Raw genomic sequence first — 21,224 nt, forward strand, 5'->3', positions numbered from 1 at the left:
TCTTTTATAATGACGAGCGCGGCAGTGTACGATTTAGCAAAATTTTTGCAAAAATAATTTTTTAATGGAATTATTGAAATTGTTTAATAGAAAAAAGGAGTATTTTATAAAAGAAATATGAAGCATAATTTTTCACATAAAATGGTTCAAACGGATTTTTTCATCTAGAAAATCGTGCCCCGCACTTGAAACGCTAAAAGTTAAAATTTTGATAGAAACTTAACCAGAAAATGGAATTAAACATGTTTTTATTCATTCAACTATAAGAGACCAGCACTTGGGAGAACTATAATGAGAGAGGGATTCTCCTCTGCCTCATTTCATCAACCCATTCAGATAACAATGTTTTGGTTGTTTTAGGTACAGTCTCCAAGTAGAAATGTTGAGGAGGTGTTCCTTCTTCTAAGCGGACAAAGTAATGAGTGTGGAAGTAATGTATTACTCCAACTCTTCCTTTGGCATGCCTGCGAACACCCTTGTAAACAAGTCCCTTGGTAGCAAAAGATTCAGCTACCCACAAATTACTTTTAAACTCAACATTGTGTTTCTCCACAGCAAGCTTCTGGGCCTCCAACAAGGCTTCTTTTACATGGACAGCTCCTAGCTTATTCACGAAGCTAAGTTGTTTGAGAGCTTCATCAATGGACATCCCTCTTATCATTGATGCAACATACCACATCTTAAATGGGCTATACTTGATGTTGGTCCTCATGTGGCAAACATACTGCAAGATTTAAATAGTTCAACTTATTGGTTTTTGCTGAAAAAAGGAAATGCTCAATAACTTACTGCTGGTCTTCTTTCCTCTCCAGGTAACTGTGGAGGAAACATTTTCTTATTATAGATTGGCCATTTTTGGGGCCCTTTTTGCTGCTGTGCCATTGAAACATTTGTTGTGTGGAGCAAAGCTTTGCCAAAAGTTTCATTGACTAAAGATAAAGAAGTGGCATGATTAATTGCTGGTTGAAAGCTTTTGCAAATGGAAAGCAAGTTTCTGTTTTGAAATTGTCTTAACAAAAACTCCATTTTCCTGCAATAAAAATATCAATAATTAGAACAGAAATGAAAATACATTAGGATTGTTATTATTTACCTAGTTTAATATGTTCTTTTGAAGTTTTTTGTTAGACTGGACTTGTGCAAATGGATGGGAGAAAAATAATAATTCTGATTGCAGACGAATCTTTAAGCAGACGCCGCCTGACGCGCTCGTGACGCTTGTTGTTATAATTTGAACCCGTCGTTTCACATCAGGTTTATTAGATATTTAACTCGTGTGGTTTGATCGAATGAAACAGTTACTGATTCCGTAAAATTTGACTTGGAAATGGATGACGGCTACGATAATCAAGAATGGGGAGAAAGTTCGGGAATGAGAGGGGATTCCGAGATGGGAGACGTAAGTTTTACATGTTTCAGTTGTTTTCTTTACATCAGTAATACTTTACTTTAAGTGGTTTGGTTAATGAATATTTGTATTTTCGTGTAGTCTGACAATGAGGACCAGTACATGGAAAATCCTGCAGAAGTTTTAGAAGAATGCCTTCAAACGTTCAAAACACAGGACTACATCATGGAACCCGGCATTTTCAATCAACTGAAAAGGTTACTATTGTCATTTCCACTATTGACGAAAGAAGCTAGATTGATGTTTTTTTCCTACAGGTACTTTACAGTTGGTGGAAGCCCAGCCCATGTCATTGAACTACTCTCCCAGAACTACTCTGCCTCAGCACAGATGGCTAATCTAATGGCAGAATGGCTCATCTTAGCTGGGGCAACTATAAATGATGTACAGTCAATGGTAGAAAATCACTTGAAAGAAATGATCATCAAAATGTTTGATCCAAAGAAAGCTGATACTATTTTCACTGAGGAGGGAGAAGTAAGATAACACATATTTCAAACTTAAGATTTTCCTTCAGTATTTTCATTCATCCAATTATTTATTCAGACACCAGCTTGGCTTACTGAAATGATTGAACATCCCACCTGGAGATCACTGGTTTATAAACTGGCTGAGGAATATCCTGATTGCCTTATGTTGAATTTCACCATTAAGGTATTGATATCCATTTTATAATATGTATAATTTTCGTAATTGACGAATTACTTTTGTAAATTCGTAGTTGATTTCGGATGCAGGATTTCAAGGTGAAATTACGAGTATATCAACTGCAGCTCAGCAAATCGAAGTGTTTTCAAGAATTTTGAAGACTTCGGTTGGCCAGTACTCAGAAAGTAATGATGACGACAGGCAAAAACACATACAAGAATGCGCTGTAAGTAGACATGATTATTCGAATGTTGCAATATCGAAGTTGTTATTAATGCTCTGTCAAATTTTGACAGCGGATGATTTGTCATGGGCAACATACTTTCGTGTACAGTGAAGTACTGTTAAATGTTTTGTCTCAAGAACCTAAAGGAGGCCCTTCAATCAAAAGACTATCACAAGAAATTACCCGTCACGCGATTCAATCGTTAGTATTTAAATTCCACTAGGCCATTTTTTTTAGATGGAACAATAATGTCATCAAATGCTTTATCATCGGACAGGGGTCACAATGTCACTGCCATTATTATGGGTCTTAATGGGTCAGCGGCGCATCCGCGTGCCAGTCAAGCTTTATCCTCAATGCTCTCTCGCAACGCTTTGAATCCAGCCGATATCACGAATTTGTATAAACTGTATTCGGCAACCGATCCCCCACCGGTGGAGTTGATCCGTTTACCTCAGTTTATGGGTATGATATTATTCTTGTTTCGTGCGATTGTAAAGGCTAGAAGATTTTGATTTTTTAATTCACGAATTTTTGTAGAGCTGCTCCTCGATTCACTGTTTAAGCCTGGAGTGAAGCTCAATCCTGAGCACAAATCAAAATACAACTATCTCCTTGCTTACGCTGCCAGCGTGGCTGAAGTGTACAAAAAGAATCAAAGGAAAAACACGAACCGAGATGAATTAAAGGCCACCATGCAGGTATACTGTTGTTAAAAATGCCAATCGGAAAAGCTAAATAATGTTTATTTATTAGGCACTCGAGAAGGCTCATCAAGTTTGCACGACAGCAAAAGGATCAACTGAATTAATAGCTGAGCTTGGAACTCTGTATCAGTACATCCGTTTCCCTGTGGTCTCTATGGGCGTATTTCGCTGGGTAGAAGCGACTGTGTTAGAGCCCTCCTACTTTAAGTTGAGCACCGAACACACCCCTGTTCATTTGGCGCTTCTCGATGAAGTGGCCGCCGTGAATCCTTTGCTCCACTCAAATATCCTCGACTTGCTGGTACGACTTTTCGAGTCGAGACAGGATGAGTTGGAGATTCTCGTTCAACTGGAAATGCGTAAAATGTTACTTGATCGTATGGTCAATTTGTTAACGCGTGGTTACGTCGTCCCTATTGTCAAGTACATCAAACAGTGCTGGCAAAGAGGTGACACGGATATTTCACTGATTCGGTACTTCGTCACAGAGGTAAATGCCAAACACCGTACCTTTGAAGTTCCTGTAATAATTTGAATATGATTCCCAAGGTACTTGAATCGATTGCCCCACCCTACACATCCGAGTTCGTCCAACTATTCCTTCCGATGGTTGAAAATGAAGAAATTACTGGTACAATGCGTGGCGATGGTGACGGTGACCTCGTCTCTGATTTCATAGGTATTTATAACATTTTCGACGGGATTTGAATCCTTACAAGTATTCTTAATGAGGCATTCCATTTTTCTAGTGTACTGTAAGGCCAACTACGTCGTGGTTTCCTAATAAAGCGTTACCAATTGTTGGATGTTGCGACTCATAAAAACAAACAGTTTCGCTCGACGCGGATATCACTTCCAATTTGTTTTATTTTCATCCTTTCTGTGCTCATAAAAATAAATCGACTGAAATTGCTGATAATCAAGTGGTACTGCCCGTAGTGTTGGCCTGTGCTGAGCGTGCAAAGTGAACAACCAGAGGTTTGCCTTGAAGCATCACCCAGTTGGTATCGTTGAGGGCTTCCTTTGCTCGATCTACATTTGGAAGGGTGATGAATGCCTGACCCTTCATCCTACCTTCGGTCATTAGGCGAATGTCGAACCTAGATTTAAAAGATTAACTACTTAGCTACTCGTGTCAAACATCTGTTTTATGTTTTGTTTTTATTCTTACATGTTTCGTTCTTCTTCTGACGTCCACAAGACATAACGGCCATAGATGTGCTTCAGGTCGGATTCTTTTACGGTTTTAGCCAAGTTCTTCACGTAAAGTCGTGAACTAGGAGCACCAGCCGAATAATTCTTGAAGACAGGAAGAAGTTTGATCTCTGTAAGGTGCAAAGCTTTTTTTAAAATGTTCATTGTTTATTAACATGATAAATTTCTAACCCTCATCTTGAAGTTTGTTTATCTGAAGTTTTCTTCTGGAGATAAATTCGTAATCTTCTTCCTGATTTTCTAGAGCTTCACTTTGCTGTTCATTTTGGCTCGGAGGAAGCGGAGCAAATGTTCCGAAACTTTCTGTTGTTCCTTGTTGCGCTTCGGTTGACTGATCACTTTTGGCATGAAGAACTTCTGAAGATATCTTAAACTCAAGTTTCTTTGCTGAACTTATTTCTTTCTGTTCAAATATTTCTGAAATAGTTTGAACAGTTGGCAATGCAGGTTTCACTTTAGCAGGAATCACTGCTGTTGATGGGTTGATAAGCATTTTCAGCTTGTTAGGCCTTTTCAATGGTTTAAGCTTCTTATGTCTGACAGCTACATCAGGAATGACTTCTTTTTCTCCAGGTATAGAAGAATCAGTTTCCAATTCTGATTCTTCTGTATCTTCTTTGTACAACTCTTCCATTTCAACTTCTTCAATATCAGATGGTTCAACTATAACAACAGGATCTTTTGGCACTTGCAGGAAAGGTGGAGGTAAGTTAATACTCTTCATGAGTTGTAAAACTTTGTGATAAAAATCATCATTTCGTAGAAGTTCTGCTGCAATATTGTTCACTATCTGTTCATTGGCAGGAGGATACTTAACACCATTATTCTTGCCAGCTGGTTTCGGTGCTGGTAGGTTCATCTGAGGAATGTCTGGCAAGATTGTGAAGTCTGCATATTCTGCAACAATCCTCTTACCTACCACCTTCAGCTGATGCAAGCGAGTTAGTGCAAATGATGCATCCTCATGTGAATTGAACCTTTTGCATCATCAGGTTGAATGAAGAAAACAAATTATTTCTTTCACTTGAATTAGTATTTTATATCTAACTTACTTGACAATAATAGTGCTGTTCCTTTGCCTTCCCTTTGGTGTTTCTTTCCTCACAGCTTGAGCACCAAAATATCGGAAAAGATCGTTCAAATCTCGCTCTGTTAGACATTCCGGTAGACGGCGCACGATCAGTGTATCGGGGGTATCGGGCAATGTAATGCAAGGTTCCATTTCTACTTGTCTATTTGACTACGACTTTTACACTCTCTATTAGTTGATTACTTCACTGTAACTCTTTCGAGTCTCTTTTTCTTTTCAATCAGTGCTTACAATTTGCCCTTGATAATTCCAAACGGATGTTCGTGACTCAACAAGCTGAGGTAAAAACTTGTGTGATGATTTCTTCGAATGAAGCAATAACCGAAATCAATAGAGCAACCATAGAAATGTTGAAGAGGAGATGAATTCGTAGTCCAGTTTACTCTTGTATTTCCGGGCGCAACAAGAATAATCTTAAGAAAGAATTGGTGGCGCTGATGTTGTTAATTTCTAAATTTTCCATTATTGCTGTTTAGGGCTTTTTCAGAGTCCCGTTCTTTACAAGGCGTTCGTTGAATCAAGTAGTAATCTTACCGGTTATATTGACATTCATCCATCACGCACTTACTGCCCTGTACCCTGGGTGTTTTATATCATTTTGAAACGTGGCATATCTATTGAAAACCAAAACACATCATTTGATCATTAAATTCGTTTTGGTAGGTTATTCCATTTACATGGAGGGCGTTTCTACTTTCAAAAATAATAATCGATGATATTGTAATGAATCTACGACTACGATGTTATTGATGCAGTTTATTCGTACGAAAATGTCTACGTGCTAGATCATATGTAGACCATTTTGCGATAAAGAGTTTTCGGAGAAATTGTTTTTGATACTAGAGGTCCTTTCTTTCTTTCTTCTAGGAATTCTGGCTAGTAATCTACACATGTGTTGATTTCTAAAACTTAATGTTGGTGAATTTTCAATGTTTGCATCAGTTTTTTCTATTGAATTCATCAAGAATCTTTTTGTAGATAGTTGTGTAATCCCATATTAATATCTTATCATGTTTTTCAATAGGTTGATTCTGCAGAATGAAGAGTACAAGAGTATTAATTCGAGCAAAGGGACGTGGCCTATGCATTGAAAGAGGGTTGTATGATTGTCTTCAAAAGGAATTGTTTGCTGATGTCACACTTCACTGTGATGGAGGAAAGATCCGGGCAAATAAAGGTGTCTTGGCTGCTGCCAGCCCAGTTCTTTGCCATCTTCTTAAGGATTGGCCTTTAACTGATGATCCTTGTGTTATCATGGCTGGCTACACGTAATATTTCAATGATCAAATTTATGTTTTTTTTTTTAAATGTTTTTTCATTCTCTTTCATGAAATATGCAGGTTAGATGAGGTACAAGGACTTATTCGCTACATCTACACAGGGCAACTTTCTGCACCCAGGATTCAAGGATCATCCTGGGAAAAGATAATTGGAGATTTCAAAGTGGGATCTCCTATAGAGCATGATGATGATTTAGCAAGCATACATGAATTGACTGATTATGGTGATGCCTCACCAGTGGTAAAGAGTTCTTTCTTTCTTTTACTTAAAGTATAAATTAATATGATGATTACTTTTTTTTTTAGTATGAGCCTGAAGCTAATGGGATATGCCATCTGCAACACCCACAACACCATCCAAATCAACATCCACAACAACAAACATTTCACAGCTCGCCAGTGAAAAGTCCAGCTAAGGGTGTAGGTCCAAAAATTGTAGCCGTTACCTCCCCGCGTCCTTTGATCGTACAAGTGCAAAGCCTTACACAACCACCCATGAATCAAGGTCTGGATTCAACCAACGATGTCAACGACATTCCGAACGGTAATATTGCGTTACAAGAAAGAAAATTTCTAAGAAGTGGAAAAAAAAACCAAACAAATAATTGATTGTCGAACTTTATCTGGTTAGAGATGACTGTCGAAGAAGGAAACGGAGAACCTTCCCCTGAAGTCGCTGTACCTTCGGTAGTAGGAAGACGAAAGCTTGGACGTGGGGGGAAGGTGTTAAAACGGCTTCAAAGACGGCAACTGGAAGAACCGCGCACGTTAACAGTCGCTCCTGTTTCAGTTGCAACTCTTAAAAAACTCGCGCCTAAAAGAGCGAAGCCTTCCTCTAAATTTGCTCGGAAAAAGTACGTCTGTCCCCATTGTAATCGACGTTTTCTCACTAGAGGAAACATTAAAAACCATTTGCGGATACATAGTCGTGACAAACCCTTTCAATGCTCGATATGCCAAGTAAGCCTTCAAATCGCTGTTTTTCCTAAATCATTATTACTTGATCAATTCTAAAATCTTTTTCTTCGTCATTTAGGATTTATTTTCTTATCAAGGTGTCTATCAACGTCATTTGTTGAAGCATCGTGACAATAACGAGATTGGTGACAATGAAGTGGCTCCTATGATTGCCGATTCAATCCGCTTGGCTGACGAGATTGGTGTTCTTAATAAAACAGCAATTCATTTAGAAAATGACGAAGAGGAGCAGGAACCTAAACAGGATCCCGAAAAAGAAGAAGCAATAAGCGCCGAAAATGATGTTACGGCCGATGTCGAAGAAGAAGAAAATGCTGACTTAATGGAGGATGAAGAAGCTAAGATTGCACTTAAATTGAAAAGCAAAGCAAAGTTAGCAGGTAATATCAACTCTCACCCTTTGTAACTCAACAATAAACTATACCTACCACTTGTAGGTTCATCGAAAACCAATGTATGTTCAGATGAAAAAGTAGATAGTGATCCCAGTTTCGACGATGGTGAAGGGGGGGATGTATCAGTAAACGAAGCGGAGGTTGCGGAGTTTGAAGATGTTAAAGGGAAAACGAATCGGAAAAGAGACTCGGCTAACCCAAAAGCGAGTAAAGAAAAAGTTGCAGCTAGAGGGAAGAAAAAAAAGGAACCCAAAGCGCGAAAAGCCAACTATCATTATCAAGTTATAGAGTGCGATTTTTGCCCGATGCGTTACCACAAATGGTAACATTAACGAAATTTATATGGCACAAAAATAGTATCATGCTAACAAATGTAATATTATATTAAGGAGTGCCTTCTATATCCATCGTTGCACCCACACAGGAGAGACTCCCGTCATCCCGTGTAGTGTCTGTGAAATGGAATTTCCAAATATCAAAGGTTTGACACAAATTCAACAAGTCAAGTCGTTGTTAATTAAAATCAATATTTTTACGTCTTAAATCTTAAAGCTTTAAAGGAGCACAAGGTTATGGAACATCGCGAATCGATCTTTCCATGCGATGGATGTGATCGAACATTTCTATCGAAAAGTGCCCTGCTCTTGCATCAGCCTATCCACTCAAACGATTTCAATTATCAATGCCGCTCATGCCCAGAAAAAATGCGGACTTTTAGAGAGCGTTACGTTCACGAGCGGACACATTCGACGACCGAAGAACCCCAGACACCTCACGAGTGCTCTCACTGCCAAAAGCAGTTTAATACGGTGAGTCGATAGAATCACTTGCACTGCGTTTTAACTAATCTAATGTGAATTTCGATAAAAAATTTAACAGTTGGTGAACTTGCGCTATCACCTAAAAGTGTGTGGAAAGGAAACGGATGCCTGAATCGTAAAAAAAGGGGATAAATCTGGGTAATCTGAAAGGATCGTCGTGCACTTTCGAAGAGAAAGATCTCTTCGCGATGCATTACCATTTTTTCTAGAAATAATATGATCGTGGAGTCTATTATTATTTTAGGCTTTCACATTCTTTTAGCTACATTTAATATTTTTATTTGTGCACCCCTATTATGTTTCCTTTTGCCTTCGAACTATTTCGCATCTTTCTTGATTTTCTTAGTTATAAGAAAAAAATGTCATTAGTTTAGAATCATGTGAAAATTGACAAACGCCTTTATTTTTGGCTATCGGAGTCGCTAATAATTATCGAATGTTTAATTTTGGGACGGGGAAAGAACAATCGGGGACATTTTTACATCTTGTAATCGTACCCACAACCTGCTATATCCTCCGGTGTCTAGTACCTTCCCCTTCCATCGTTTGCCTTCATTATGATTGTTTGTTTTTATTCTTCACCTGTAAGATGTTTTTTTTTCTTCTTCTCACACAACAACGTGGAAAAATAGACTATACTTTAAATGTATATATTAGTAAACGTATTTGATTATTTGCCAGCTTCTACTCGTCGAGAAATTGGTTCAAGGAAGACGGATCATCTTCCACAACAATTTCTTCAAGGCTAGTTGTTTGTCGATTAGACTGACTCATTCCTACAAGAAACGAGGCTTAGTTAATGTACTTGAAGCCGATTGTAAATCCGAGTTACTTGGAATGATTCCAGATTGTTTATACTGCTGGATCTCTGTTTCAAAAGCCTGTTCAAATATAGCTTGTCTTTCTTTGGCTTTCAATACTTGTTTGGACTCGTACTCTCTAACTTTTTGGAGGTGTGCCGCTGCTAGGTGATCTTAAAAATTTGATTAAAAAAAATATACGTCAGTTATACAAGCATGTCAATATTTCGTAATCAAACATACTTTTTAAACTTTCCAGCTCAGCAAATTTTTGGTCTTGCAGCAATGCAAATTTGTTATCATGCTCCTTGATTTCAGATTCCAACTGAGAATCTTTGACCAGATCTTCTAACAAGGCCAAATGCTCCTCAGTTTTCTTCAAAGTTGCTTCTGTTACACCTAAACAATTTAGAAAATTATATAAACATTTTTTTTTAATTTACTTTTCTGAACTTTGTGTGTCTCACTCATTGACTCAGTTATTTTCTGAAGTTGAATCATCATTAAAGATACAGAACTCAGATTGGTTGTTAAGGTAGAAACCAAGTGATGTTGTCGGTTGATGTAACTTTCTACTGAAGCAATGGCTTTGTCAGCTTGCTGAAATTAAAACTGTACATTTACCTTTTACCTACAGGAATAGACAATTGTGAATTTTACTGGTGTTTTACCTCTGCTAGATGGTAATTTATATCAGAAGCTTCCCTCATTCTACACCACTGAAACTGGTAGTGGTTGAGAAGGTCAGCTCCAGCATCCAGCCGTACACCTTCAAAATGTTTTCCATGGCGTGATGGAATCACCAGAGGTGAAATTGGTTCAGTTAAACCCAAAGTTCTCAAACTGTTAATACAAAAAACATTAAGTTCCACAATTTTGTTCATTTACACTCCCAATTTTCTAAAGTAAATAACCTGCTTGCTAATTCTTCTTGGACCTGAAATAGTTTTTCTCGTAAATTAGCCGGTAGCATAATGACGCAATTTACAACACACCCACTGACTGCAATTTATCACTGATCCATAAAACCACACCAACAAGAAATTTGTAGACAAAATTTCATGCTACAGCTCAATCAACGAATATTTCAATAACGTAATAATAATCCTTCCCATGCAGTTGATAACGTTAACTTAAACGAACTTGTTTGCTATTCAACGTTGTTTAGTACAAAAATATGATTAACTACTTTGGGAAAATCTGATTTAACTATTTTCAAATTTCGATTTGATTTGTTATTGCGAACACTAAGAAATGAAAATGAGACTACGAGCAGACGAAATAAAAAAATTAAGAAATTACTCAGGGCAGGGCCGCCACTTTGGTGAAAACATTTTTAGATTATCAAAAATTTTTATAATGCCAAATAATATTTTAGATTTTAGATTTTACCTTTAAAATATTTAATTTTATTATTCATAATATCAATGACAAGATAATTTTAATGTTTTAAAGGATGAAAACACACCCATCTGTTGGTTGTTACGAGAGACCTCATAGACAAGTTCGGGATGCTGAGTTGCACAACCGCAAAATTAGGATCGTGCGCCAACGAGTTTTTGTAACGTTGTGGGGATAGTAGAAAGCGGGTTTTTTATTATTTAAGCATAGAATTACTTATCTAATCTTAGAAATGTTCAGGATTATCGTTGTTTAGAACATTCTGCTTTTTAAAGAGTAATTTGAAATGTATAATTCAGCTTAGTTTACCCATTAAAATTAAAGAAAGTCCAAGCCTGGGATGCTGTTTAGTCTTTTCTTGTGTTTTTTGACAGATCTGCTGACAAGTGACAAGCTCAAACACACAAGAAAAGACTAAACAGCATCCCAGGCTTGGACTTTCTTTAATTTTAATGGGTAAACTAAGCTGAATTATACATTTCAAATTACTCTATAAAAAGCAGAATGTTCTAAACAACGATAATCCTGAACATTTCTAAGATTAGATAAGTAATTCTATGCTTAAATAATAAAAAACCCGCTTTCTACTATCCCCACAACGTTACAAAAACTCGTTGGCGCACGATCCTAATTTTGCGGTTGTGCAACTCAGCATCCCGAACTTGTCTATGTTGACACTTGACAGGTGCGAAACGAAATTGACCCAATACACATAGTATTCATGTATCGTGGAAGAAAAAAAGAAGTAAACACGATACATTCCGTTAAATCTCGGGCGAGTTGGTCACTACTTCGTGTGCTCATCATTCGAGAAAGTCAACCTGTTCTACTGATCCCAATTTCACCAAGTAATATTCGTGTAGGTTTTAAGAGATTTATACTTGTATGTCAAACACCCTAACGGTAATAGTCCTTTCAAAGTCGTAATTAAATTTTATCGTTTTAGGGTATTTCCGTCTATACAAAAGTTTCTGAAGATGGCTGTAGCTTCAGATTCCTTCCGCCTTTTGGCAGGAGAACTTATCAAGAATACAGAACGTTTAAGAGATATGTTAGCTGTAGTGGGTCTGATTGTTGTGGGCAAGGTGGCTGTGGATACCTCTGTAGCATTCCTTAGTGCTGTACGAATTTTCCTACTGTCCAAACTACGTTCCCTCTCCAACTTTAAGGAAAGATATGGACCATGGGCTATTGTCACAGGAGCGACTGATGGTATTGGAAAAGAATATGCTAGAGAACTTGCAAGACTTGGAGTGAATATTATCCTGATGAGTCGAAGCATTGACAAACTCACAAAAGTAGCACAAGAAATAGGTAATTCAACTTTTTTTGTGTTATTTACGAATAATTTTATTTCATTGTTGATTTACAGAGGCTGAATTCCATGTTGAAACACAAGTTGTGCAGGTAGATTTTAGTGGCGGCCGCTCTATTTTTGATAAAATCGCAGAAGCTATTCGTGGAAAAGAAATCGGAATGCTTGGTAATGTTTATTTGTTCATGAAAAAAATATTACTTATCGCCATTTTTTGTAAAATAGTGAACAATGTTGGTGTCATGTACGAGATGCCTATGGAGCTATGCGAGCTTAGCCAAGACGTCATTTGGCAACATGTTAACATCAACATGGGATCTCTGACCATGATGTGTTGGCTAGTATTGCCTCAGATGTTACAGAGACGCCGTGGAGCGATTGTCAACCTCTCTTCCAGCTCTTCTGTCGGTCCATTGCCCTACATGAATATTTATTCGGCTTCCAAAGTAAGTTCAACTTTGTTTTATCATGAATGACTTCAACTTAAAAGTATTTAAATTTGTACAGATCTACGTGGACTATTTCTCTCGTGCGCTGTCTCATGAAGTTCGAAATTCAGGGGTCACTGTCCAAACTCTTATCCCTTTCTACATAGCAACTAATCTTACCAAGTTTAGTGATTTCATTGGCCGCCAATCAGTATTGGTGCCCAATGCTCAGACTTTCGTTCGAAGCGCCCTATCCACCTTGGGCATCTGTGACCGGACAACTGGGTACTGGTCTCACGAGTTACAGGTATGCCTCTTATTATTTCCCGCAGGACTATTCAAAAAATTATAATACCATTTTGTAAAATTGCCGACAGCTTTTCTCTTGCAATGTTGTACCAACTTGGTTCTGGATCCGCTTCGGTGGAATGATGCAACAGTTTCTTCGACGCGACGCGCTCAAAAAACGCAAATAATCAAGCATCCAGTTTATGATCTATGATTGACTCGCGAATGGTATGTGTGTGCTTGTGAGCGTATGTCTGCGTGTCGCTGCAATGATGTAGAATTCAGCTGTGAGCTAATTATTTATCGCGATTTATTTCATAGAATTGTTTAAGATATAACTGAAATTGCTTAATCAAACATTTAGTTTGGTGGACTGGTCTGTTACATTACTGTTTCTCGATCAACTGTCAACTACTTCTTTTTGTCTCTCAGAGACATTCTTCCGCAAAGTTTATACTCTTCCAGATTTTTTGCTCATTCCAAGGCTCCCTAATCTAGATTTATTTGTCGTTCTTGAATCTATTTGCACCAATAGTGTCCGATATTAAAATACAAACCCGTTAAACCATAATCTTGTGAAACGTGCCGTTCACTTTTCTAACGAAAATAAAAGAATGTGAAAGATTGTTATAAAAGTTAAATCAAATTTTGCACATAAAAAATTTATAGCAGAGCGTGGTTTCGATCCACGGACCTCTGGGTTATGGGCCCAGCACGCTTCCGCTGCGCCACTCTGCTCTGATAGAATGTTCCCATTTAAAGATAAGAATACAATAAAACGTACGAATCTCTAGTACGCGATAACAAAACCATTTTTAAATTGATATACATCTTTAACTCACGCCCTCAGCTTCATCTTCTGAAGGAATATCGCTTCAGGAGGGTTACAGGGGATTCCAGTCTTTACGTTGTAGTCTTGTGATTGGTTACGTCCGTCCATGATTGGGGCAACGAGATCTGCGAATATGTTAGTCTCCTCAATCTTATGGAAAAAAATATCACCATTCATTCATGCGGAACTTACTAAAATAACATGTCATTCACGAGTAATTTTCAAAGAGTTTATGGGCCCCAAAAAGGGGTTTTTTATTGATTTACCCATCTTCTTGCGTGAACTCTGACAAATACAAGTGTTTGCGTGGAAGATTATCCCGTTTATTTCTGTTTATATGTTACCTTACGTCCCTACCTAGCTTGATTAGAGAAACCTGTGGCTTAGTATACTGCGTGGGACGTTCGTCATTTGTTTTATGTTTAATGTTTTGATCACTATAAAAATACTCAGTCGTAAAATGTGTCGCCGTTTGTTGAGAGACGAGTTGGACGGTGTAATGGTATTTCATGTTTTCGTGGTCAGGTTTTGAGACGACCTTACTTGCGTGTGTATGAAGAACTGAAAGTAATGGTTTTTCTATTTTTTATTTTAATTGGGGTGATGTGTGATGATGATGTGATGATGATATGTGTCAGTTATTCTGGGCTAATGGCGGACTAGCGTTTCGTTGTCAAAAGTTTAGCCACAGCTATATTTCTTCGTAGATTAATCAATAAGTTTGTAGGTGAATAGATTTATTTAGTGTACAATTTGCTGAATATGTGTTCTTCTCAGTGTTCCGTGCTGGATAACCTAAATGTTTCTCATTTATTTGCAGGAGGAAACGTGAAAGGGGCATGCAGCCAACTTATTTCAACTATTTTTTTTCAAAATCATTGTATGATTGTATCGCAGTTACCCAAATGATAAGGTGTCTGGGAAAAAATGGCAAATCGATAGTCTACTCCGCGACCTGATGGACACTTAGAAGGTACTTTTGACTTTTCAGCCATTACCTAAAACAAAAGCATAGTATTATCATTTCCTATGAGTTTGGTTGAAGGTAATAACTCATAAGGAACGTTACGTAAGTGTCGTGTGGTGGTGTAAGGTTGGGTGAGAATTGAGAAAAACACGTGTTCATCGTATCAAATAGGTAGAATTGCTGCAAGGATTGATTTGAGAGGTAAGGGTTGACAGAAAGTTTTCTATTTCCTATGAATTTGGTTGAAGGTCATAAGGAACATTACATAAAAGTGTCATGCGGAGGTGTAGAAGGTTGGGTCAGAATGACACGTGTTTCATCATTATCAAGCAGGTACAATAGCCGCAAGGTTAAGCTATTTGGTTTTCATTTTGATATTGGTTTTTGTAGACCCATCCCCGCAACGTTATCCTGTAGAAGGAAAGGCCAGTTTGCATTTCAATCGAAGGTCATGGAGATCATTAAGTAGAACGTGTCATGCAGTGGTGTAGAGGTTGGGTGAGAACGGGAAGTTTTGCATCATTATCAAGAAGGTAGAATAGCCGCAAGGCTTGAGAGGTGAGGGTGATCAAAAAGTGGTATAAAAGGAGAGAAAAAAGGCGAAGGTAAATCAGTTGAGGGAGCATCTCCGACACGGCAACAACTGCAGAGCTCTGTCTGTCAGTTCGCATCTATGGGTAAATATTCTGTCTTTTACAAAGAGTGTGGTATATCAATCCTTCTTTTGTTTATGTGTGCTTGTTATAATGTAATATTTATATTTAAATTTATAATTGTCTAGTAAACTGTGGCGTCGTGCTGCTGTTGTGTGTTGAATCATTAATGGCTGGGTCGACCACTGGTGTACCGATGTCTTCTTGGTATGGCGGATACCAAACCGCAACGCCACCGCCTTACTACCCAAAAGCAACTTACGCAACGACCAGTTCCTGCACCGAGGTCTTCAAGTACTACACCACTAAAGCACCGGAGTTTTATAGCACAACTTACGCTGCCCCGAGCCACTACACTGACGCCATGAAGTTTTACTCTGCCCCGAGTTACTACACCACCAAGGCGACGTAGCATGACTACGCATGCTGCCCCATCCTACTACACCGAAGCTCCTAAGTATTACTCTGTTCTCATCTACTTATTGCACCGATTTTCCTAAATACTACTCTGTTCCCAGCTGCTACACCGAGACTCCCGCTGATTACTACACCGAAGCGGCAAAGTACTACTCTGCCCCGATCTACACAACCACAACTGAAGCGGCCAAGTATTACGCTGCCCCGACTCACTGCACAGAAGCTGCTCTTTCGTACTACGTTGAACAGAAATACTACACCGATGCTCCAGTTCACTACACCACGGCCTACGCTACACCGCAGCCTCCAAGTACTACACCGAAGACGCTGCCTACAACAACGTATGCTGCCTAGTTTACTACACCGAGGCTCCCAAGTACTACATCCCTAAGGCGTCGGAATTCTACACGTCTATGCATGCTGCCCCTGCCTACTCCACCGAGGCCCCGCATTACTACAACACTGAAGCGCTCAAGTACTACATTACAACCTGCGCTACCCCGAGCTACTACACCTACGTCCCGGAGTATTACTGTGCGTAAAAGGAGTCGTAAGAAAAAAGAAGTGCCCGAACTGCAGTGCCCTATCTGTCACCAACTGTATTCCTCATCGTGTAACCGATTCGCAATTATGGGTAAATATTCTTTTTTCTATTTGTTAATATGCCTGTTAATATTTAATATTAATGTTTCAATTTATTTACTGTTTAGGCAACTATGGCGTCGAGCTCCTATTGGGTGTTGTATCGTTGATGGCTGGGTTGACTGCTGGTGTAGCGATGTCTCCTTGGTATGGAGGAAACTGAACCGCAACGCCGCCGCCTTCCTACACAACTAACGCAACAACCAGTTAATACACCGAGGCCCACAAGTAGGCCTACTACTCCGATCCCAGCTACTATACCGAGGCTCCAGCTTATTACACCATCGAGGCCCACCTGTACTACACCACTAAGGCACCGGAGTATTACACCGTATGCTGCTCCAGCCTACTACACCGAGGCTCCCAAGCACTATACCACCAGAGAACCGGATTACTACGCGACTACGTATGCTGCCCCAGCTTACTACACCGAGGCTCCCAAGTATTTCTCTGCTCCAGCTTACTACACCGGGGTCCTGAATACTACTCTGCACCCAGCTACATACCCACAACTACACAGCGGTTGCTTCATCGTACTACGTTGATCCGAATTACTACCCCGAGGTTCCAGTTTACTACACCAAAATCTACACTGTCCCCCAGCTGCTACACCGAAGCTCCTGTTTACTGCAACACCAAGGCATTCGAGCATTATCCCACATTTACGCTTCTCCAACCTACTACACCGAAGCTCCGAAGTATTACTTGCCCCGAGTTACAACACCACTACAAAAAGATCAAAGACTTATTCTAAATCCAAAATTTTTCTTTGTAAATGGAAATTGATCCCTAATGAATACACTTTAAATGCGAGTAATTATCTTGTAAGACTTCTCAACACCTCCAAGCATTTTAACATTGCAATGTATTCTGATTTTCATTTTTTGAGCAGAACTACTGTTGCTTCAGTTGCTTTGAACAAGAACACTCTGATGCTTGGACGAATTTCATTTAGGCAAGTTACGAAAAAGTTGGTCTTTCCTTTAAACTTACTGTTGTATTTTTATTTAACTTAGGGTAACGAATGGATTATGACATATTATGTGATTGGTTCTACATAGATCTTCGGACTCTGCCAATAAATTTTCATTTAATGCAAGTCCCTTTAATACCTTGCATTAAATGTAAGTCAATACTCAATCATCTGTTATTAAAGACACAATGAAGAAACATGTTAAAAGGAATTGCTTTATTATCCCACCTCCACCCACAATTCCACCACATTTTACAGTCACACATACAAGTCATACATACATACACTTATACACACATACACTTAAGTTAACCCGTTGGCTGCCACGCCATACAACCCGTAGGTTGTTTTTCTACTACTCTACGCGCCACGTCAGAAGGATCCATGACCAAGGAGGGACTTGCCATTGCTGACAAGTCCGGGCTGACACGGTGACAGGAGAAGATGGAATGCACAACCTCTAGAATCCATCACCGTATCGAAAAGGGGGAAGTCCCTATGGTGCATTGCCTAACAGGCGCCTTGCGGCGAATCTGGGGCTGGTGCGACTGTCCGACCACGCGGCATGGAAACCACGAGACCGAACAGCGCGGCCCGTGCTAAGGAGCTAGGGGAGAACAAAGGCGTGGCAGCCAACGGGTTAACTAACACATAACGAAATAATACCAACAAGACGATGATCCACGTTGATGACGAGTCTTGGTGCCGGTCGCGATGATCCACGTTGATGACGATGCCGGTCGCGATTGTCCCTTTCCAATGCCAGAGCAGGGGCAACATCCAACGGAGACCGCTGACGATATTTAAAGATGAGAAATCCATCTTGTCGAAGTCTCATCTGCATTACCTGAAAGACAAAAGAATTCTTATTAAGTGACAGGTTTTTTAGCTCAAAGATTTAAAGATGCAATTTTTTTAACGTAAAATCAAGCTTGCAATATTTAGAACTATACACAGAACAAAGCTCACTTGCTAGTCTCATGAAAATTTTCCGGAAGTATACCGGAAGTAACCACAGCGCCTTAACCATTGAGCTGTCGTCAAATTAAACCACATATTCGTGATCTCCATGAAATTTGGGGTCGATTGGATGTGATTTAAACGAAATCCAAAATTTGGCCAAAATCGAGAATTTCCCTGAACTATAGTTCAGGAAAATTTTCAAAACCGGAAGTACGCGTATGCAAAAATAAGAACATGAACTTTACTAAAAATTTAACGAGGATCACGAATATGTGGTTTGTTTGTGCGTCGAATGAATATTTACTGAACTACTGACTGAAATAAGAAAACCGGAAGTAGAAAAAAAAAGCAAAAATCGATAATTTAAAAAGTGAGCTTTGTTGGCGGAATAGTTATCGTCAGTTACCACTAAAAAATTTCTACACAATAACTGTCGATAAATGTTTAAAGAGATGTGCAAAGTAACTAAAACTGACTGTTTTGACAGCTGAAAATTATCGAAAAGCCATCTAGCGTTAGAAAAAAAAAGTCTAAGTAACACTTCGTTTAGCCGCAAGATAGATAGGCCCTAATTTTGGAATTATTACACGGACACAAGAGTTTGACGCAAGTAGATTATTACTACTACTAATTACTAGAAGATAATCTAAGAAAATAAGTCAATCGTCGGGTACCTGGGCATGATTCCGTGGAGAGTGATAGGCGGACGGAAGCGACTGGTCTAACTCGTCAGTGAAGCAAATTGTTAAGCAGTATAATAAGCAGAGAAGCTAGATGAGTGTGGGTAGCGAAGATAAGGATGGAGCAGAGAGTTGGTAGAAGTCAATCTTCTGTAATGGACAAAGGCCAGCATCAAGGATCTCAGTGCCAGGACCACACAATTCCAATAAAGAAACTGCGTTGTAGATTGACATCGGCGGCTGACTCGCAAAATCCAATGGATCCAATGGCATACCACACAACCTATGAATTCCTAAAGCAAAAAACAGAAAAAGGTTTTAACATTGCAGTGAGGCCCATAAATACCGACGACCAAGCTGGAATTTGAATAAAGTGGGAACATAGAAGCACACCTTTACCTCAATCTGTTCTAGGCTTTGTAGAAGGCTCGTTTCTTGTAGCTATGAAGTGGGACATGCAGGTAATGGCAGCAATACAATTTCATGATGCAACAACCCCAACAAAAGTGTTCAAAGGTGTAAATATCTTTCAGGCAAGGAACCTGTTAAACAAATGGGTGTGAATTTTGAGATTATTTTATTGCATTGATCTTGATGGATGATGAGGTAGTAAATTCGGAAGGCTATGCTTACCTGTAACCGTATATGCAATGCCACAACTTTTGGGCAAAACAGCTTGCAGTTTTGTCTAAGATGTGAGAGGATGATGCAGATGAAGCTGAGTGTGTGAGTCACAGAAGAGTGGAGCAATTGGTTTTTTTTTAAATGAGGTCCAAATTTAATCTGATGACTAGACAGCAGGTACATTTTCTAGAATTCCAAGTAAAGTACACAATTAGTCAATTGGTCAAGTACACAGAGAGTGAAAGAAAATTTTATACTATGTAGTTAGAATAATCACAATATGCTTACATGTAAATAATTAGTTGATTTTGGGCAGTAAAACATGAAAATTCGAAAACACATTCACTGAATCGATTACACATTTCGCCATTTAAAAAACAATACCAACACCATCTAGCGGCACACTGGACAACCGTCTGAATTGTAAAAACAACCGCTAGATGATGCCAGTGCCGCATGCAGACAGCTGACAGCTGAAGCATGGCTGAAGTGTGGAAAATTGAAAGAATTCGAAAAGGGAAATCAATATTCAGCCTAAGTTAATTAACAATAATGTTTTTGAAACTGAAAAACTGAAAGATGAATGGACTTGGTATTATTTTAACTAAATTTTCTAATGCATATTTACCAGTTCTTCCATTTGTCATCATTTGCCAGACGTAATGACGACCATTGTTGAAGCTGGTCAGGAATTCTAAGCTGTCATCATCCTGCAGCTGTAATGTGCCTATACCAAAATTGAAATCAAATATTGTATTAACACAGCAATCTTACAAATTTTCTGTTCTTGTCTTTCAGATGCATGTTTTGTAAATGGTGAATCTCAAATGAATCCAAGAACTTTGAGTCGGCATTTCACTTTCTTTCCAATTTTAATAATGGTGAGCTGCAGTTTGAAGATGTCAACAAAATAACATTTTCGACTTCTACAATCAATTGTTTTTGTCCTGAGGTTTTTGTTTGATTTTTCTAGGTGATATTGCTGAGCTCTTCCTTTTTGTGGTTCCTTTCAATTGATTCATTTGAGGTATTGCTTGCTGTTACTGCAATCTTGTTTTAAAATTGACATCTAAATTATCTTTTCAGTTAAATCCCTAGCTTCTGTTCCAGACTTTATCCACTAGTGGAATATGTAGAGAGATGTTCAACTTATTCCAAGTATCTTGTCATTATCTTTTTTTTTTTCACTACATTCAGTTCGTCATTTTATTTAATTTCAGGTTAACCCTTGCTACAAGTTGATGGTCATTCATTGCTTCAACAAATATAAAAAAAAAGAGAAATGCCGAGGTCGCGAGTTCGAGCCTCGCCTGGAGAATTTAATTTAAATGAAGTTGGAATAGGAATATTGGATTAGGCCGAAAGTTATTCACATATATTAACCTAATATCAAGACATGAGAAAAGCTGTTTAATCCAGTCCCATTAGTTGTGAACTAATCAACAAAACCTTGCTCCTATTATAATAAGCGTC

At 38.7% G+C, this 21,224-nt stretch overlaps 6 protein-coding genes, 4 long non-coding RNA genes and 1 other non-coding gene across 15 annotated transcripts; 6 read left to right on the forward strand and 5 right to left on the reverse strand.

The window, feature by feature from the left end:
* Positions 1 to 231: 231 nt before the first annotated feature.
* Positions 232 to 1,224, reverse strand: LOC124207904 (39S ribosomal protein L22, mitochondrial-like). Its single transcript, XM_046605542.1, has 3 exons — positions 1,094 to 1,224; positions 790 to 1,030; positions 232 to 724 (listed from the first exon to the last, which is right to left on the reverse strand). Exons 2-3 carry the CDS (start codon positions 1,024 to 1,026, stop codon positions 287 to 289), a joined length of 675 nt encoding a protein of 224 aa, XP_046461498.1. The 5' UTR covers positions 1,027 to 1,030; positions 1,094 to 1,224; the 3' UTR covers positions 232 to 286.
* A 34-nt stretch (positions 1,225 to 1,258) lies between these two features.
* Positions 1,259 to 3,908, forward strand: LOC124207896 (negative elongation factor D-like). Its single transcript, XM_046605532.1, has 11 exons — positions 1,259 to 1,399; positions 1,490 to 1,605; positions 1,666 to 1,885; positions 1,955 to 2,062; positions 2,130 to 2,282; positions 2,353 to 2,483; positions 2,560 to 2,747; positions 2,823 to 2,983; positions 3,039 to 3,479; positions 3,539 to 3,668; positions 3,739 to 3,908. The coding sequence occupies exons 1-11, from the start codon at positions 1,328 to 1,330 to the stop codon at positions 3,771 to 3,773; spliced, it is 1,755 nt and encodes a 584-aa protein (XP_046461488.1). The 5' UTR covers positions 1,259 to 1,327; the 3' UTR covers positions 3,774 to 3,908.
* Positions 3,839 to 5,426, reverse strand: LOC124207898 (RNA-binding region-containing protein 3-like). Its single transcript, XM_046605534.1, has 4 exons — positions 5,257 to 5,426; positions 4,376 to 5,181; positions 4,161 to 4,314; positions 3,839 to 4,089 (listed from the first exon to the last, which is right to left on the reverse strand). The coding sequence occupies exons 1-4, from the start codon at positions 5,424 to 5,426 to the stop codon at positions 3,909 to 3,911; spliced, it is 1,311 nt and encodes a 436-aa protein (XP_046461490.1). The 3' UTR covers positions 3,839 to 3,908.
* Positions 5,427 to 5,438: 12 nt separating this feature from the next.
* Positions 5,439 to 9,417, forward strand: LOC124207895 (zinc finger protein 62 homolog). Of its 3 annotated transcripts, none has more exons than XM_046605529.1 (10): positions 5,439 to 5,575; positions 6,319 to 6,562; positions 6,635 to 6,815; positions 6,881 to 7,118; positions 7,206 to 7,534; positions 7,611 to 7,932; positions 7,990 to 8,269; positions 8,337 to 8,428; positions 8,500 to 8,756; positions 8,827 to 9,417. In XM_046605529.1, exons 2-10 carry the CDS (start codon positions 6,333 to 6,335, stop codon positions 8,878 to 8,880), a joined length of 1,983 nt encoding a protein of 660 aa, XP_046461485.1. In that variant the 5' UTR covers positions 5,439 to 5,575; positions 6,319 to 6,332; the 3' UTR covers positions 8,881 to 9,417. The 3 variants fall into 3 exon arrangements, with proteins under 3 accessions (XP_046461485.1, XP_046461484.1, XP_046461486.1); XM_046605528.1 differs by lacking the exon at positions 5,439 to 5,575 and adding an exon at positions 5,811 to 5,953; XM_046605530.1 differs by lacking the exon at positions 5,439 to 5,575 and adding an exon at positions 6,031 to 6,208.
* Positions 9,150 to 10,841, reverse strand: LOC124207903 (dysbindin protein homolog). The gene is made up of 6 exons (XM_046605541.1): positions 10,483 to 10,841; positions 10,240 to 10,411; positions 10,036 to 10,168; positions 9,812 to 9,967; positions 9,601 to 9,741; positions 9,150 to 9,544 (listed from the first exon to the last, which is right to left on the reverse strand). Exons 1-6 carry the CDS (start codon positions 10,539 to 10,541, stop codon positions 9,453 to 9,455), a joined length of 753 nt encoding a protein of 250 aa, XP_046461497.1. The 5' UTR covers positions 10,542 to 10,841; the 3' UTR covers positions 9,150 to 9,452.
* A 477-nt stretch (positions 10,842 to 11,318) lies between these two features.
* On the forward strand, positions 11,319 to 13,571 carry LOC124207901 (inactive hydroxysteroid dehydrogenase-like protein 1). 3 transcript variants are annotated; one of them, XM_046605539.1, is made up of 6 exons: positions 11,319 to 11,828; positions 11,916 to 12,283; positions 12,342 to 12,452; positions 12,510 to 12,730; positions 12,792 to 13,019; positions 13,090 to 13,571. In XM_046605539.1, exons 2-6 carry the CDS (start codon positions 11,947 to 11,949, stop codon positions 13,186 to 13,188), a joined length of 996 nt encoding a protein of 331 aa, XP_046461495.1. In that variant the 5' UTR covers positions 11,319 to 11,828; positions 11,916 to 11,946; the 3' UTR covers positions 13,189 to 13,571. The 3 variants fall into 3 exon arrangements, with proteins under 3 accessions (XP_046461495.1, XP_046461496.1, XP_046461494.1); XM_046605540.1 differs by having other exon boundaries at positions 11,620 to 11,817; XM_046605538.1 differs by having other exon boundaries at positions 11,644 to 11,852.
* Positions 13,572 to 13,666: 95 nt separating this feature from the next.
* On the reverse strand, positions 13,667 to 13,738 carry Trnam-cau. Its single transcript has one exon. It is a non-coding gene; the product is annotated as a tRNA-Met (tRNA).
* Positions 13,739 to 13,861: 123 nt separating this feature from the next.
* On the forward strand, positions 13,862 to 15,227 carry LOC124207907. Its single transcript, XR_006880176.1, has 5 exons — positions 13,862 to 14,399; positions 14,653 to 14,805; positions 14,878 to 14,970; positions 15,048 to 15,132; positions 15,190 to 15,227. It is a non-coding gene; the product is annotated as an uncharacterized LOC124207907 (long non-coding RNA).
* Positions 15,228 to 16,381: 1,154 nt separating this feature from the next.
* LOC124207908 lies at positions 16,382 to 17,328 on the forward strand. The gene is made up of 2 exons (XR_006880177.1): positions 16,382 to 16,503; positions 16,580 to 17,328. It is a non-coding gene; the product is annotated as an uncharacterized LOC124207908 (long non-coding RNA).
* Positions 17,329 to 18,100: 772 nt separating this feature from the next.
* Positions 18,101 to 20,159, reverse strand: LOC124207930. The gene is made up of 5 exons (XR_006880184.1): positions 20,040 to 20,159; positions 19,761 to 19,937; positions 19,527 to 19,669; positions 19,122 to 19,420; positions 18,101 to 18,331 (listed from the first exon to the last, which is right to left on the reverse strand). It is a non-coding gene; the product is annotated as an uncharacterized LOC124207930 (long non-coding RNA).
* A 28-nt stretch (positions 20,160 to 20,187) lies between these two features.
* LOC124207932 lies at positions 20,188 to 21,190 on the forward strand. The gene is made up of 6 exons (XR_006880186.1): positions 20,188 to 20,343; positions 20,409 to 20,469; positions 20,550 to 20,632; positions 20,704 to 20,778; positions 20,838 to 20,909; positions 20,972 to 21,190. It is a non-coding gene; the product is annotated as an uncharacterized LOC124207932 (long non-coding RNA).
* Positions 21,191 to 21,224: the final 34 nt, after the last annotated feature.

Source organism: Daphnia pulex, chromosome 11 (genome assembly GCF_021134715.1).
Source record: "Daphnia pulex isolate KAP4 chromosome 11, ASM2113471v1".
In the NCBI taxonomy this organism is placed as follows: domain Eukaryota; kingdom Metazoa; phylum Arthropoda; class Branchiopoda; order Diplostraca; family Daphniidae; genus Daphnia; species Daphnia pulex.

Excerpts from the sequence above, each read along its gene's own strand:
- LOC124207904 (XM_046605542.1), bottom strand. The coding sequence starts at position 1,026 with ATGGAGTTTTTGTTAAGACAATTTCAAAACAGAAACTTGCTTTCCATT. Across the intron at positions 725-789 it reads GAGAGGAAAGAAGACCAGCA|TATGTTTGCCACATGAGGAC; the intron begins GTAAGTTATTGA and ends TAAATCTTGCAG.
- LOC124207896 (XM_046605532.1), top strand. The coding sequence starts at position 1,328 with ATGGATGACGGCTACGATAATCAAGAATGGGGAGAAAGTTCGGGAATG. Across the intron at positions 1,606-1,665 it reads ATTTTCAATCAACTGAAAAG|GTACTTTACAGTTGGTGGAA; the intron begins GTTACTATTGTC and ends TTTTTCCTACAG. Across the intron at positions 3,480-3,538 it reads TTCGGTACTTCGTCACAGAG|GTACTTGAATCGATTGCCCC; the intron begins GTAAATGCCAAA and ends ATGATTCCCAAG.
- LOC124207898 (XM_046605534.1), bottom strand. The coding sequence starts at position 5,426 with ATGGAACCTTGCATTACATTGCCCGATACCCCCGATACACTGATCGTG. Across the intron at positions 5,182-5,256 it reads AACAGCACTATTATTGTCAA|GTTCAATTCACATGAGGATG; the intron begins GTAAGTTAGATA and ends ATGATGCAAAAG. Across the intron at positions 4,090-4,160 it reads TCAGAAGAAGAACGAAACAT|GTTCGACATTCGCCTAATGA; the intron begins GTAAGAATAAAA and ends TTTTAAATCTAG.
- LOC124207895 (XM_046605529.1), top strand. The coding sequence starts at position 6,333 with ATGAAGAGTACAAGAGTATTAATTCGAGCAAAGGGACGTGGCCTATGC. Across the intron at positions 7,119-7,205 it reads TGTCAACGACATTCCGAACG|AGATGACTGTCGAAGAAGGA; the intron begins GTAATATTGCGT and ends TTATCTGGTTAG. Across the intron at positions 7,535-7,610 it reads TTCAATGCTCGATATGCCAA|GATTTATTTTCTTATCAAGG; the intron begins GTAAGCCTTCAA and ends TTCGTCATTTAG.
- LOC124207903 (XM_046605541.1), bottom strand. The coding sequence starts at position 10,541 with ATGCTACCGGCTAATTTACGAGAAAAACTATTTCAGGTCCAAGAAGAA. Across the intron at positions 10,169-10,239 it reads TAAATTACCATCTAGCAGAG|CAAGCTGACAAAGCCATTGC; the intron begins GTAAAACACCAG and ends TTTTAATTTCAG. Across the intron at positions 9,968-10,035 it reads GAAAATAACTGAGTCAATGA|GTGTAACAGAAGCAACTTTG; the intron begins GTGAGACACACA and ends TAAATTGTTTAG.
- LOC124207901 (XM_046605539.1), top strand. The coding sequence starts at position 11,947 with ATGGCTGTAGCTTCAGATTCCTTCCGCCTTTTGGCAGGAGAACTTATC. Across the intron at positions 12,284-12,341 it reads AAAAGTAGCACAAGAAATAG|AGGCTGAATTCCATGTTGAA; the intron begins GTAATTCAACTT and ends GTTGATTTACAG. Across the intron at positions 12,453-12,509 it reads AAAAGAAATCGGAATGCTTG|TGAACAATGTTGGTGTCATG; the intron begins GTAATGTTTATT and ends TTTGTAAAATAG.